Raw genomic sequence first — 15,886 nt, forward strand, 5'->3', positions numbered from 1 at the left:
AGAGGAAAGAGCGCACAGCACCACTGTCACCCCAAGGAGGGGAGAAGGGTGGCTTGCACCTCAACTTGTATATAGGCTAGTTTGTCAACAGTTCTCTCTCTCTCTCTCTCTCTCTCTCTCTCTCTCTCTCTCTCTCTCTCTGTGATACACACACACACACACACACACACACACACACACACACACACACAGCCTTGGTAAACTGCCTGGCCTGGGCTGGGATTGAGGCTGCTGCAGCCCATGTGGCCTTGACTTTTCAATCTTCCTGGAATCTCAGGTGTGCACCACCAGGCCAGGCTGAAAGAATGCTTCTGAGCAGAGTGCTAACACCCAGCTAAATACATCCCTGAGAAACAAACATGATCTGGGAAAGAATTTTAAAATATCTCCTTTATTTAAAAAAAAAAAAAAAAAGCTTTTTTTTCTGAGTTTTAAGAACTTCTCTAATACATTAAAAAAAAAAAATTCCCGCCACTTAGCACTTCTTTCTTGAGCCTTTCACTCCTGCTCCTGGCACAATGTGGCTGCAAGACCCAGAGGAAGAAATATTTCAATCCTTGAGCTCAGGAGCTGGAGGTACAGAGCGTGAAGGAAGGTGGTTACTGGTCCAAAGAAGTTCATTTGCACAAAAATATACACTGTGGAGGATGAGACCAGCACATACAGGTATGGATTGATCTACAATCCATAGTAAAAAAAAAAAATAGACCCAAACTGTCATTTTTACATTTGTACTATTATACAAAATAATATATATTTTAAAACAACACACACCCACCTGCACACTTTCTCACACACAAACATGCACACAGACACACACAAGGTGCTAGCGGCTCTTCTGTGCTTCCTTTTGCAGGGTCAGGCTTGTCAGTAGGCAAAGATGACATGGTAGGTGACCTGGTGGCCATTGTCCCAGGCGTAGAGGAGGCGGTCTTTGGGGTTGTAGTCTATCTGGGTGGTGTAGGAATACTCATTCTCAAACAGCAGCCTAGGGACAATCTGTGTGTTGGTGTGGGTGTCGAAGGCATAGGAGATGTTGGCGTTCCTCTGGTTGTAACTGTCCACAGCATATAGCACCCCGCAGATGACAAAGCAGTTGCCGTAGAAATTCCTCCGGAGCCCAGTGCGCCATGTGGTCTCCTTCTGCGTGCTCAGGTCCACGGCGTTGAGCTTGCTCAGGACAATGACCTCCTGGCTGAAGCCCTCATCATCCAGAGCTGGGTAGATGAGCCACAGACCGTTCTCATCCACAGCAAAGTCCACATCCGAGTGGCCCTGCCACCGCCAGGGTGTGGCCTCATCATAGGCCACGTCGTGGAGCATCGCCCAGGCAGCCACGTAGCGCTGCCTCAGGTCATACTTGATGATGTTTCGGGTGAAGGCCCGGTTGTAGTAGAAGGCGCCATTGTACACCACGTGACCTGTGCCGATCCAGCTGTACGGAAGCTTGTAGGAATTGCTCCAGCGACCTGTAGCGGCAAGGCGAGAAAGGTGAGAGGCTTTAGGGCCGCGCTGCCTGTGACGGAGCCAGTCTACGGTCTGCACACCTGGGTTTGTGTCTTGGCTCTGCTGCTTTCTAGCACTCTACAGTACAGTACAAGGCACCGCAGCATCCTCAGCCGTCACACAGCAACAGCAATCTCACTTGCCTCACCGAAGGTCCCAACGGTCCCACACTAGTCTATCTGACTGTGATTTGTAAACTGTTGAGGGCCATGGGGGAAAGAGAGGATGTTTAGCTGTTTTTTTTAGACTGGCTCAAGGTCATCTGTATCCCAGGAGTCGAGAAGGGGGACAGAGCTAAGAGAGCAGAGAGTAGGGAGAGAGAGAGGTGACCGCCCTTTTGGAAATGCTCTTCTGTAACCCACTGAGGATGCTCTGCTTCTTGCATCGCTATGCCGTAATTAGCAGAAGGAAATAAGTCTGGGAAGGCACTACCATGCCACAGCTGAGCCACAGACCTTGTTTGAAGTTCTCCAGATTTCGGAACTCTACCAGTGTGTTGCCATAGTAATAGTTGGTTACGTAAATCCGGTCATCCTTGGCCAGGGGGTCCTTCATCCAAGCCCCTTCATTCCGTCCGTATGTGTTCTGGGTAGTCGGCCCTGTGATTGTGGAGAGGGTGTCCTTGCACCTTCCTAGTGGAGAAGAGATGTGTAGAAGGATTGGAGCGATCGAGTGATGCCCTAAATCTTACCTTTCTTCTGACCCCTTGGGGCTGAACTCCTGGCAGCCTTTAGCAGCCCCCATGTAATCTGACCTCTGTCATCCCAGCACCATCCAATGCTACTCCCATTGGGTAGCACACACACAAAGCTACCCACAGTCACCATGGTGAGCCATTGTGATACCACCCTGCCTCCTTCTCTTTGACCCTATCCTTTAACAGGCAAAGATCCAAAGTCATTTCTGGATACCATACCATTTCCCAGAATGCCATTCTGTGCTGTTCTGGTGATCCCTGCTACTATGGTACCATCAACATACCTCTATAGCAGGACATGCCTGTGTGAGTGTGTGTGTGTTTTAGTTACTGGGGGTTAAACTCAGAACTTCTAGGTAGGCAAGCACTCTACCGCGAGGGTAGTCACCAGGCCACAGTGTACCTCTCTCCACCATGCCCATGTCTCTCTCTCTCTCTGTCTCTCTCTCTGTCTCTCTCTCTCTCTGTCTCTCTCTCTCTCTCTCTCTCTCTCTCTCTCTCTCCTCACTCCACCCCAACAAGAGCATACGCACCAAGCGGCCGAGGGCTGTGGCTTTCTCTGTGTTCTCAGAACTGAGAACATGACGTATCTGGCACACCACAGGCACCAGCAGATGGTCTGATCCTTGGGTGTAAGGATTGGGAACAGAGAGAAGTGTGAGCAGAAACAACTCTGGCAGGCATAGCCAGGAGCACTCGGCTGTACCGCGCCAGCCTGGGGCGGCTCTGACTGCATGGTGGGCACTCATATCCCGAGGGAGCTGTCACCAAGTCCACGTTCTACCTGTTGCTACCAGGGCAGGCTGTGTGGAATCCCTGCTGGGGAGCTGGAGGGACAGGGCGCCCACTAGCTTACTCTAGCTATGGAGGTCCTCCAGTCTTCCTTAGTGGGGCAGGAATCCAGTAATACGCCGCTAAGTGGCTCTTTGCATCATCCGGTACCCAGGAAAGGCCCTCACAGGCCGCTAGAACTATTTAGGATTCTAATAGAGACGAAATTGAAAACAGGAAATGCTTGATATGTGACACTACTGAACATGGGCTTGAGTGACACTGAAGTCACATGCAACTACTGGAGGATACACTCTTCCATCCCTGTATTAAGTGAGCTCTGCTGAAAGAGGAGAACCAGAGAACCAGATGCCCTTTGACCCCTGAGAGTCCTCAGGGCCCTCTAACCACAGGTACCAGTAAACACCATCCCACCTGCCACCAAGACCAGCAGCCCTGGTGGACAGTGGTGATGAGGATTGGTTCTCTACAATACTTGGGACAAAAAAATAACCTAGGTCTATAGTTTGGATGCAGAGTTTTCTCATTTCCAGGTGACTCTGTGTCCAAACCCTGCCAGTCTGTTGCATGAAATCTGTGTTCCAGCGCTCTGAGGCAGGAGGAACCCAAGGCCCACAGCTGGCAGGGCGGGAAAGCACAGTTGTGCTTTGGTCCTGACTCTGGGGGCAGGCATGGGGTAGAGCCCGGATGAGCAGTATTTTCCAAGCAGGCTTCACAGTCAGGTGCAGATGGCTGGCCGAGGCGGCTTTGTGTGGGGATAATCGGGCTCCACTCTGACAGAGTGTGGAGAGACTCTGTCTCCATTTGACAAACAACAGAAACCACCCAGCCTTGCTTCATTCCCTCAGGTCTGAGCTCATTTGTTCAAGACAATAAAACAGAAGTCTCCAGCCGAGCCTGGCAGCAGTCGGATGGAAAATAGCTCATTTCCTGGCGCTAAGCGGGACCTTGACTGCCAGTGGATAAGCCACGCTCCTCAGCACTGAGGTGAGCCCTCCTGTGCCATCCCCAGGCAGCCTATTTTTATGGACCTCTTTCCTTGGCAGAGTCCCTCAAGGACATTAATTCTCTACCAGCCATGCCCTGAAGCCCCACAGCTGTCCACGTGAGGCAAAAATGTTTCTGTCACAGTTGCCCCAGCCATGTTCTTCTTTCACTACACACTAAGATGCCAATGGCAGGCCGGGTACGGTGGTGCACATCTATTATCTCAGCACGTCGGAGAGGCAGAGGCAGGTGGATCTCTGTGAGTTCGAGGCCAGCCTGGTTTACAAAGCAAGTCTGGACAGCCAAGGCCAAACAGAGAAACCGTGTCTTGAAAAACAAAACAAAACAAACAAAAAGCCAATGGCTCTGGAAGCCAAGATGAACTCTTATTTCTTGGGTAACCAGACCCCTAAAGGATATAATCTCAGCCCTGAGGTGCTCAGTGGCAGGACCTTGATATAGGACTAATATGCCTGCCTGGGTTTGGAGCCAATGGCCTGGCTTCCATTTTGGGCCCTCCACTCACTCCAATGTCTTTGTTGCCCCCATGGTAGCATGGAACCTTAACTTCTTCACAGCGCACAGTGGAAACACCCAGAGAACCCACTCTGACAACAGAGGGTGGGCTAAGCAGCTGCTCTGTGATCATCAGTGTTAACTGTCACCCTGGCAGAGTATAGAATTGTTTGGAAGATGAGCTTCTCTGGGCATGTACAGATGTGGGATGGCCTGCCCACAGTGGGCAGTGCAGCACCATGCAGCCATTACGCTCTGCTTCCTGATTGTGGATGTGTTCATCAGCTGCGCTGAGCTCTTGCTGCCACAATTTCCGCTCCATAAAAGGTACCTTGAACTGTAAGCTGAAATAAGCCCCCTTTTCATTAAGTTGCTTTGTCAAGAGTCTTTTGCCACAGCAACAGGAAAATAAACTAAGACAGGTCCTCAGAGATATCCTGGCTCTAACCCTTCAGACTCATGAAGGTGACCTTCTATGGCAAAAGGGACATTGTGTGACTGAGTCCAGAGTCTCGAGATTAGCCTGGATCATCTAAGTGAGTTCTAAATGTCATCACAAATATCCACATGCCAGAGGCAGCGGAATAACTACAGAAGAGGAGGAGGCAACGTGATGGTGGAAGCAAAGACTGGCCGGCCGGCCACAGGCCACAGAAGGCTGACAGCGAGTGGACTCTGGGAAAAACAAAGACACGGGTTCTCCCCCCCCTGGAGCTTCTGGAAGCAACAAGACTTCTAACACCAAGGGTTTAGCCCTATGAAACTAATTTTAGACTTGTAGCCTACAAAACAGCTAGAGAATAAACGTCTACTGGTTTATCGAGTAGGCCTATGGCAGTTTGGCAGAGTGGGAATGAACGCCGATGAGGTCCGTTTCTGGAGCAAGGGGAGGTGTCCACGTTTCGGCAGGAAGAAGGGAGTCCCAGCTTGCAGTTGTGCAGTGCTGATACCTGAATCCTCGGGGCAAATTTCCATATGCTACTGAGGTGCAGAAAACCCTACAGAATGGGTGAGTCCTTGCAGCAAGGCAGGACTGATGTGTGTGGCTTCAGATGGGACCCAGGAGAGTTAGAGGACCATGAGGCCCAACACATCACCATGTTCAGATGAACCAGGATGGCTCTCGTGATGGTTAAAATGGTCAGTCTGAAGGGGTCTAGAATCATGGAGGAGACAAGACTTGGGCAAATATGTGAGGGATTATGGGAAGATCACCTTAACTGTGGGTAGCATCATTCCATGGGCTAGAGTCTTGGGCCAGATAAAGAGGAGGAAATGAGCCAAACACAGCATTCATCACCCTCTGCTTTCTGACCGTAGAATACAATCTGACCCCAGGACTCTGCCGTCATTGCTCCCCACTCCCCATGACAGACTGCACCCTCAAATGTGAGCCAAAACAACCCCCTCTCTCTTTAAGTGTGCTTCTGTCTGGTCAGGTATTCGGTGACAGCAATGAAACAACTGCTATAGTTTCAAAACTCCCACCCATGGGCACAGACCATCAGCCTGAGAAAGAAGGGAAGAGACAGCAGGCGCTTCACAGGACATCAGGGAGGAAGCTCTGTCTGTGGTGCTCCAGGTCTCCCCGGAGCAGGGCAGACATGGCGCGACGGTGGCAGACACTAACACTCAGGGAGCACTTTCTGTTCTAAACTACTCGCTCACTGACAGCCCTTGCTATAACGCTTACCAGGGCTGGAAGGGAAAGATCCCTCCTCCCTCCATATATACACCTGCGTGCACATCATATTTTAGATAGCAAATGTGTGCCCCCTGCCCCTCTGTCAGCTCACCACCTGGCCCCTCTGTGAGGTCCTCCTTCACTCCACAGGGTGCTCCCTTCACCGTGCCTACGTGCTCATGGCCTTTCACTACCTGCTGTTTTACATGCCTGCCACTGCATCAGGGATATTGGTATCCCCCTATTCACTTCAAGAACCTGTATTTAGGTCAGACACAGAGAGCCATCTGCAGCTCCCGCATCCATCTCAGGAGGCGTTACCTCCCTCACTGGCTCCCACAGGCCGCTGTCCCAGAGTTCCCACCCCATCCCCGTCCCCATATGTAACTTCTTAGACCCCACTCCCCTCCCAGTCGCTTCCTCTGCTTGCAGCTCTTACTGAAAGAAGCACAGCACAGCTGGATTCTCCGGCATGGCTCATCTAATGATCTACTTGACATTTGTCCCCGGGTGTCCTTCTGTTCCTCAAACCTGGTTACTGTCAAGCGTACTCACACGCTCCTGTTCACGCCCCACTCCACCTGTCCTTCCCCAACTCTGGCTCCTGCCGCTGACAACAGCTGTCTTCCTGATTTACCTCTGCCTCCTTCCGGCCCGCCTACCCAGGACCACAAGAGCTGCCTTCCCACACATACATCTGCTTAAGCCCTTAGTAACTTGCCATCTCTAACTACCATACGAAGCAAGTCCCTCCATCCTAGCAAATCAGCCCCTTCAGCATCAGCATCACTATTCTTACTTCTCACACTTCTCTCTATTCAGAAGTTTTGACTCAACAGCTTCTGGGAGGCAAGAAGACACTAAAATGAGCCTTTGGGCAAACACACACACACACACACACACACACACACACACACACACACGTGACAACAGGCTGCTACAGAGATGAGGGAACTGAAGAGCAAGTGACCCACATAGAAAACACATAGAACACACATAAAAAAACACACCTCAGAGTGACCTCAGTCCTAAGGTTGCCAGCCATAGGTTCATCACTCACTTTTAGCTCTGCCTGTGCCAGTAGCCTCATTGGGGCCATATCCCCACAGACAGCTTGATAAACCTATGATCTGTGCAGTAACATAGGGCCCTTGCTCGCAGGGTCTGTTCCATGTTAATTCCCTGAAGCTGCCATTCTGAAATTCTTAAGGTATGGTGGTTTGAGAGAAAAATATCCCCCACGCGCACATGTGTCATTTGGGGAGGTTATGGAACCTTTAGGAGGTTGAGCTTTGCTAGAAGTATGTCCCTGGCAAAGGGCTCTGAGAATTACTCCACTTCTGTTACGTCTCTCTGCTTTCTGTGAATGGACATCCAGGCTGCCTTTCCCTCCCCTTCCAAGCCTGGCTCTAACTGTCATGGAGTGGGTGTTGGAGGCACCCTCTGTCCTGTGAACCTGCAATCTATGACCGCCTTTGGATAGAGAGCCCCACAGCAGAACAGGGCCACATGCACCCGATGCTTGCTGTGCCTCCAGACAAGGTTGCCACCGTGGCTGCTGGCCCTCCCATGCTCAGCCCTGCTCAGTCTAGATCCCCATGGCCTGGCACCGAAGAGTGTAGCTTGACGTACAAAAAGCCTTATCCTCCATGAGGGCCTCAGACTCTGGTCCTGTACACATCTAAGGGAGCAATTCTACTTTATAGACTCATTTCTGGGACCTGTGTCAGGAGACAGCCAGATCCTCAGGGAGCTAAGGGCTGAGTTAGAGGAATGACTAGAGACTTGTGCCTGTGGCCTCTGCTAAGGAGCTGTCTGTCCTACTGGAAGAGGCTTGAAACCATGGAGGCTCTTGGAAAGCAAAGCCCTAGCCCACATCAGCATCCCTCTCCCCGGGCATCTCTGCAGCAGCCTCCCCTGGCCGAAGGCAGGCAGGCCTGGCCCCTCACACCACTGCCAGAGTGCATGGCCAAGCCCTGGGGTTTCTCAGGCCATGTGCTCTGTGGGGGAGACATTCTTTACAGATCATAGTAGATTCAAATATGAGACAAACGCTTGCTGGTATTGTCATAAGCTGACTGTCCTCTTTGTGTTTCCTCCCCCGCCGCTGCCCCTAACTGGCCCCTTGTAAAAATCACATCAGGACTTGGCATTGAGAATGTCTAGGAATCTGCAGAGCCATGGCCATTTAGCACAAGCTTTCTAGTTCTCTGCGACAGCTGGAGCAGCTGAGCAGAGCCACCGGGCTCCTGGGTCCTCAGTCTCTCCTGAGCCCAGGCTGCCACTTGGCACTCCCAGGATCTTCTCTCTCTCTCTCTCTCTCTCTCTCTCTCTCTCTCTCTCTCTCTCTCTCTCTCTCTCTCTCTCTCTCCATCTGTCTTAGAGCTATATTACAGGGCCCAATAAAACACAATCCCCATTTCCTTGTGTTAGAAAACTTCCTGAGGATTTAATATTTCCTTGAGGATAGTGCTGGGTATCTTAGGTCTAGACACGTGGGGTAAGATAGTTCTTTTGGAGGCTGGGGATGTAGCTCGCATGTGTGAAGCCCTGGAGTTTATCCTGGGCACTACATACGCCCTGACTCTAGTGATACACACCTATAATTCCAAAACTCCAACGAGTCAGGAAGACCAGGAGGTGAAAGTTGAGGCCAAACTTAGGTTTAAAGGCCTTTAAAACCACATGGTAAGGTCAGGCATGGTGGGGCATGCCTTTATTCCCAGCACTTGGGAGGCAGATGCAGGAAGCTCTCTGCGAGTTCAAATCTAGCCTGGTCCACATAGTGAGCTCTGGGACAGCAAGAACTATGTAGAGAGACCCTGTCTCAAAAACAAAACAAACCAAAACAAAAAGCATATGGTAGTTCATTCACGCCTATTATCCTAGCACTCAGGAAGCTGAGTTAGAAAGACTGTGAATTGGAGGGCAAAATGTTGTTTTGTTTTGTTTAGGAAAAGCAAAGAGAAAAAAAATCCATCTTAAATTATAAAAAAAAAAAAATCAAAACTACCAACTCTCCCCCAAAAAGACACAAACAAACAAAACAAAAACAAACAAACAACAAACTGCCTTAGCCCGCTGCCACGCAGTGGCCTGTATATGTTTCAGTCAAAGGACCTTTGCTTAACTGAGGGCTGGGAGGCAGCGGCATGTCGTGTTCTTGCTTAGCCAGGCACAGGAAAGTCAGGAATTCACAGAGAAGGTTCTAGAAACAAAACCTTATTCACACTACCAGCAGCCAGTGGGAGGCTCTTGACGGCAAGAAGTGATGAGGAATAATTACCCAAAGAGCAGAAAGATGCTAAGAGCCAAGAGGCTGAGGAGGACTGCCACAAAACCCTACCATCCAGATATGTGTGCGTAACCATGAACACACGGCAGCTGTGGGCGCAGCTGTGGGTGCAGCCCTTCAGCATTCCATCCTGCCCCATGAGGCCCCGCCCCTCCCTGAAGAGCTGTTGCCTGCTAATAGGTGCGGGGGGGGGGGGGGGGGGCGGGGGGGCGGGGTGTTACCAGTGGGGGGGGGGGGAGGTGTTACCAGTCAGGAAGAAAGGGCTGAGAGCAGAAGAAGGGGCTAACAGGGGTGAAGGAGGGGCTAACAGAGGGGAAGGAGGTGCTAACAGAGGGGAAGGAGGGGCTAACAGAGGGGAAGGAGGGGCTAACAGGGGTGAAGGAGGGGCTAACAGAGGGGAAGGAGGTGCTAACAGAGGGGAAGGAGGGGCTAACAGAGGGGAAGGAGGGGCTAACAGAGGGGAAGGAGGGGCTAACAGAGGGGAAGGAGGTGCTAACAGAGGGGAAGGAGGGGCTAACAGAGGGGAAGGAGGGGCTAACAGAGGGGAAGGAGGTGCTAACAGAGGGGAAGGAGGGGCTAACAGAGGGGAAGGAGGGGCTAACAGAGGGGAAGGAGGGGCTAACAGAGGGGAAGGAGGGGCTAACAGGGGTGAAGGAGGGGCTAACAGAGGGGAAGGAGGTGCTAACAGAGGGGAAGGAGGGGCTAACAGAGGGGAAGGAGGGGCTAACAGAGGGGAAGGAGGTGCTAACAGAGGGGAAGGAGGGGCTAACAGAGGGGAAGGAGGGGCTAACAGAGGGGAAGGAGGGGCTAACAGAGGGGAAGGAGGGGCTAACAGAGGGGAAGGAGGGGCTAACAGAGGGGAAGGAGGGGCTAACAGAGGGGAAGGAGGGGCTAACAGAGGGGAATGAGAGGGGTGGTAAATATTAGCACAATGCATTGTATGTTCCTGTGAGACTAACAAAAAGGGGGAACCACTTCTTCCCCAGGTCACCCCCTTGTCACACCCTTGGCACCTGGGCAAAACACTACATCTATGTCACAGTCCAAAACATTGTTTGTTTGCTTGCTGTTTTGAGCAAATAGAAACGGCAGGAGCCCCAGTGCTTTTGAGACAACACCCCCTGCCAGAGTCTGCAAGACTCAGCCCAGTCAAACAGAATATTAAGCCACAGGAGAACGTGTGTCCCCAGCCTACAGCTCCTGCCATCATGGAAATCGCTGTCAGGACACAGGTGTTCTCTGCAGACCAGCTGAGCTACTAAGACGGCCAAGGCCCGAGAACTCCAGATAAGCACCTATCGGCGGTTACTCTGGTTTAAAGATCCACTGGTGGAAAGTCTGCGAAGGCAGGTAGAGAGGCTGGGGTAGGACCCAGGCTGGAGACAGTGGGGAACCCCACTTTTGACTAGCCAGTCTATGAAGAAGAGGCTCCTAGGCTCAAACCTGATGGCCTTAGGACCAAAGGTATCTGGACCTCATCTGCAGACTCTCTCCACTGAGAGTTTTTCATCTACCTGCATAGGGCAGTGGGGACAGGCAGTGAAACAGCCAAAAGAACTTCCCATCCTACCCAAGGGTGCCAGGAAGCTGAAGCGCGGAATATGGACCAAGGGAGCTCAAGGAGCTGGGTCTGGGGCTGTAGTTTCAGGGCAGCCCTGGGCTAGGGTAAAAGAGAGGGCTTCTATTTAGCATCTAGAACATTCCGCAGACAAAGGAGGACATGGGGCTTTGAAAAGGTGGTCGTCCATGTAGTGGGAAGCTTGCCTTTGGCTCTTACATCCCATGGAGGAAAAGGAAGAAAAGAAAGTGAAGGGCAAATGGGGAGAGAGAGGAAAGGAAAGGAAAGGAAGGGGGGAGGGAAGGGCTAAGGAGGGTAAGGAGGAAAGAAGAGGACAGGAAAAGGGAGGAGGGGAAAGGAAAGGTTGATATGATGGTTAGGAGGTGAAACACAAGTCTGAGGATTGGGGTTCAGGTCCCCATAACCACTTAAAAGTCAGGGTAGTGTAGTGGTTACCTATAGTCCCATCACTCCGGAGGCAGAGACAGGGCATTTCAGGAGCGAGCTCCAGGTTCAGTGAGAGAACCTGCCTCGGTAAATAAAGTGGAACACTGTCAAGGATCGGTAAATAAAGTGGAACACTGTCAAGGAAGATTCATGGTAGCATCTTAGGACTGCCACATACATGTCCATGCATTCCCACATACACATGTAAACACACACACACACACACACACACACACACACACACACACACACACGACAGACAGAGCAAAACAAAATTATAAAATTAATTAAAATATAAGCTTTGCCTGCAGGCTTCTTTTTCAAACTCTATAGCACAGTCCTTCAGTGTGAACTCTGTAAAGGCCAACTTGAAAAGGTTGGCCATGCTGCTGATTGTAAAAAAGTAACTACTGGTCACAGATACACCACCACTGACCTTTCTTGTGTTGCATTGCTTTGGCAGAGGAAGGGTGAGGCCCAGAGCCTCACTCGTGCAAGGCCAGTGTTCCACCCCTGCTAAAAGCCTGGCTTCCCAGTCCCTGTCCCCAACAAAGCTCTCTTACCTTTTACTGAACTGACCAGAGGACCTCTAGTCCAGGCAAGAAGAACTCACCTATGACATTACGGATGTCATCTTCTTCTTCAGGGCTCAGGATGGGGCCAGCAGAGGTTGCTTCCCTCCCGGCAGTCCCCTCTTCCTCTGGCATGTCTGTCCCAACTGCGTCAGGAGACTCTGGGACCAAGTATGGAGCGTCTACAAACATGTCCCCAGGAAACATTGCCGGAGGTGGCTGGATGGCTGTGTGGGCCACGGTGGTGAGCGGGGCTTGAGTAGAAGCCGTCGCTTCCGTGGGCTCTGGAAACACTGTGCTGGTCTGTGGGCTTGCCAAGAGCTGCCCATCTGAGGCCCGGGTAGCAGAGTCAATAAGGCTGGGCGCTGAGGCAGATGCCTGTGGCGGTGCTGAGGACGAGGCTGTGGCCTGGACGCTAGCATCAGTTGTTACGGCGGCGCCGTGACGCGTGGTGGCCGGCCTCCGGGTGGCTCTTGTCAGCAGGTCCTCATGTCTTAGGAGCTGATCTTCAATCAGCAAGTCTACACCGCTGTCCCCACTGAAAAGCTCATCATCTATGGAATAGACACGAGGCTCGTTTGTGGCATGGGGCAGGAAACACTGTGACCAAGAGCAAGCGGCAACTAGCAGGCAAATGGAGGCTCCTTGCTGCGACATGGCAGTGAGCTTGGAGACGGAGCACAGCCAGGATTTTACCTTGTCAATTTTATTTTCTTTTTGGAGATTGAACTCGGGGCCTTGGAGATTTTATACAAGCCCCTTAGCTGAGGTCTCACCCCCCAAACCCTTCTGGATGGGGATCGAGAAGATGGCCAGGAAGATGCTTCGTAGAAGTGCAGGCAGCGTTTGCTACTTTATAAGTTCCATTTTCTCCCTTCCACTCTTATTAACCCCCTAACACTAGATAGGAGAGGAAAAAAAGGACAAGGGGAAAGGGGGGGCGGTGTTACTCATTAGACTACTTCCTGTACTTTGTGTCGAGCTCCTTGGGGTAAGTTTCACCTTTGCTGTCATGCTGCCTAATTTCTTCTGGCTGTTTCTTTGCTCTATGTGACAACCAGCAACCAACAGCAGCCAACCACCAACCAGCTAACAACAGCGCTCCTGCTAGAGCACAAGGCAAATCATAGTCACCTTCTGTGAAGCAGTTTCTTATCCCCATACCTGAGGGTGAAGACGAAAACATATCCCCATAACATTTCTATGGGTTTTCTTTTTCTTTAAGAAACCAAAAAAAATCACAAAATTCTTGCTACACAGAGGCTTCGAGGGCCTCTGGACAAATTATTGCTCTCCTTATCCCAGGGTGAGGGAGGGAGGGCTGGGCTATGAGCCTGGGCAGCTCACACCTGCAATGTTAGCACTTGGGAAAGTGAGTCAGGGGATTAGGAGTTCAAGGATAGCCTGGGTTACATAGCCAGTCAGAGGCCAGCCTTCAGAACAATAGCTAGGAAACATTTAAAGGAAGAAAGAAAAGAAAAGAAAAAGGATGGGAGCTCGCAGGAGTGACTGGAGAGGTCAGATGAGGCTCACTGAGGTGGGTAGGCAGTGTGTCCTCCTGGAAAAGGTAATGGCGTAGAGGTGGGTGACAGGAGGACTCCGGGGGAGGGGGGAAATAAACAATAATGCAAAGGCATGGGTCCTGAACAAGCCTGCGGGGGCCGAGGAGTGATGAAGTGCCCAGTGCAGACACAGCAGAGGGTGTGAGCGGGAGGTAAGGTCAGAGGAAAACTGAGCTTAGATGGCGGGCAGTTTGGGCGTCTCTGCATAGAATTCAGTTTGTATCCTGAGTGAAAGGGGCGAGGCCAAAGGCTTCTGAGCAGACAAACCAGGGAAGGCAAAGGTTTATTGGAAGGGACACAGAGATCTAGGTGCAACAGAAAGACCCGGAAAGTGAGATTTCAGTGGTTCACCAAGAACGCCAGGAGGGAAATGAAACTGCAAGTGACGGGCAGGGAGAAAACATCCTAATGGCTGGACTGGAAGAAGAACATAGAGCAGATGGCAGAGCCTAGCAAGTGTCTCCAAGAAAGTCATCTGCCCAAGCCTTGGCTTCCCCATCTGTAAACTGGAAGGATAGGTCGGGAGGGTGCAGTGGTCCCCCCTGCTCAGCTACCTTTCGCTTAGCATCTTCTAACACCCAGAGACGTTAAGTGATCTGCCTAAGGCTCCTGGACTACAGATGGGTTGCAGAATCTCTGCAAGATCCAAATTGCTGCTGGGTGTGGTGGCGCACACCTTTAGTCCCAGCACTTGGGAGGCAGAGGTAGGAGGATCGCTGTGAGTTTGAGGCCAGCCTGGTCTACAAAGCAAGCCCAGGACAGAGAAGGCTACACAGAGAAACCCTGTCTTGGAAAAAAAAATCCAAATGGCCATCTCCTCCCCACTCCACCTCTGTCCTGCTGACCCAGACTCACGTTGTTCATCAATGTCATTTTCCTCCTCAGAGACCTTGGCTTTGTAGTAGGTGACTCCCCTGATGACAGTGGGCTTGGAGGCCAGCCGACCTCGCAGGTGCACCTGTCTCTGCAGGGGCTGCTGTGGCTTCATCATTGCAGGTGGGACCAGCGGCTGTGTCCTCAGGAGTTCGATGGAGTTGATCTGCTGTGACACAGTTTCCTCCTGCAGAAACCTCTCTTCATACTGTTCCTCAGAGGGAATAAAATGGAGGATCAAGTCAATCACTGGTGAGAGAGATGGGATGGGATGGAAAATGATGAGGTGGAGGTCAAATACAGCAGCAGCACTTCCTAGGAGTGCTTGGTGTGTGTTTAACTATGTCAGCTGACGTATCTTTGCATTCGGCCTTAAGGATCAGGAATACTGCCAGGCTTTGGTGGCACACGCCTTTAATCCCAGCACTCAGGAGGCAGAGGTGTAGTGAGAATTTTGTCATTTTAATTTTGGTTTCTTTAAAAAAAAAAACACCAGAAATATTATGGGAATATGTTTTCCTTTTAATGCCAGGTGTGGGGGATATGAGGCTGCTTCACAGCTGGTGACTGTGATTTGTCTCCTGCTCTAGCAGGGGCGTGGTTTTGCCAGCTGCAGATAGTTTCTGCGAGTGTGTGACGTTTGGAATTCTGGGAACTTTTCAGTGGATATATAAATGCTAGAGCCCCGAGAGGTGGGGTTGCTTTTGTTGGCTGGTTGGCTGTTGGGTCCTGTTGGTTGCAGTTTGTCAAGTAGTCGTGTGCCAAGAAACAACAAGAGGAAATTAGACATCTTGATGATGATGATCAAACTTGCCCTAAGGAACTTGACACCCATAATCAGCAGGAAGTACAGGAAGTTATCTAATGATGCCCCCTTTCCCTTCTATCCTTTTTTTTTTTTTCCTCTCTCTCTCTCTCCTATCTAGTGTTAGGGGATTAAAAAGAGTGGAGAAGGGTGGAAAAGAGAAAGGAGCCCACAAAGGATCAGCTACACAGAGGCAGATAGATCTCTGTGAGTTCAAGACCAGCCTGGTCTACACTAAACTGAAAAGGAGGGGGAAGGGGTCAACCCCATTTTTATCACGCCCCTTCACAGATTAAGAAACTAAGACACAAGCCCGGTATGGTAATGAATACCTTTAATTCTAGCGTTCAGGAGGCAGAAGCATGCGGATCTCTGAGTCAGAGGCCAGCCTAGAAGCCTTCTCCGATGTTAAAGGTACTGTCTTTGAGTCACAGACTCAATTGCCAAGAGATATAAGATTACACTTTGGAGCTAGAGAGATGGCTCAGAGGTTAAGAGCACATTGTACTCCCATGGCAGGGCCTCTCCCAGATGCTTTCCATGGGTCCCACTTAAGGAAGCTGTTGCTTCTCTAGACTGTGGCAATCTGAAA

At 51.0% G+C, this 15,886-nt stretch overlaps 1 protein-coding gene across 4 annotated transcripts in view; it reads right to left on the reverse strand.

Annotated features, from left to right (window-relative positions):
* Positions 1-399: 399 nt before the first annotated feature.
* The window catches only part of OLFML2B (olfactomedin like 2B), a 37,864-nt gene continuing 22,377 nt past the window's right edge, over positions 400-15,886 (reverse strand). Inside the window, exons 5-8 of one of the 4 annotated variants that reach the window (XM_084796868.1) lie at positions 14,472-14,703; positions 12,096-12,608; positions 1,962-2,138; positions 400-1,469 (exon numbers count right to left, since the gene is read on the reverse strand). In XM_084796868.1, the coding sequence (XP_084652994.1) occupies positions 868-1,469; positions 1,962-2,138; positions 12,096-12,608; positions 14,472-14,703 (1,524 nt within the window). In that variant the 3' untranslated portion in view covers positions 400-867. Of the gene's footprint in view, positions 1,470-1,957; positions 2,139-12,095; positions 12,609-14,471; positions 14,704-15,886 lie in introns of all 4 variants that reach the window. The other 3 variants (XM_084796869.1, XM_084796870.1, XM_084796871.1) reach the window with 3 other exon arrangements.

The sequence above is a fragment of the Acomys minous genome, assembly GCF_964271855.1.
Source record: "Acomys minous genome assembly, chromosome: 1".
Taxonomy (NCBI): domain Eukaryota; kingdom Metazoa; phylum Chordata; class Mammalia; order Rodentia; family Muridae; genus Acomys; species Acomys minous.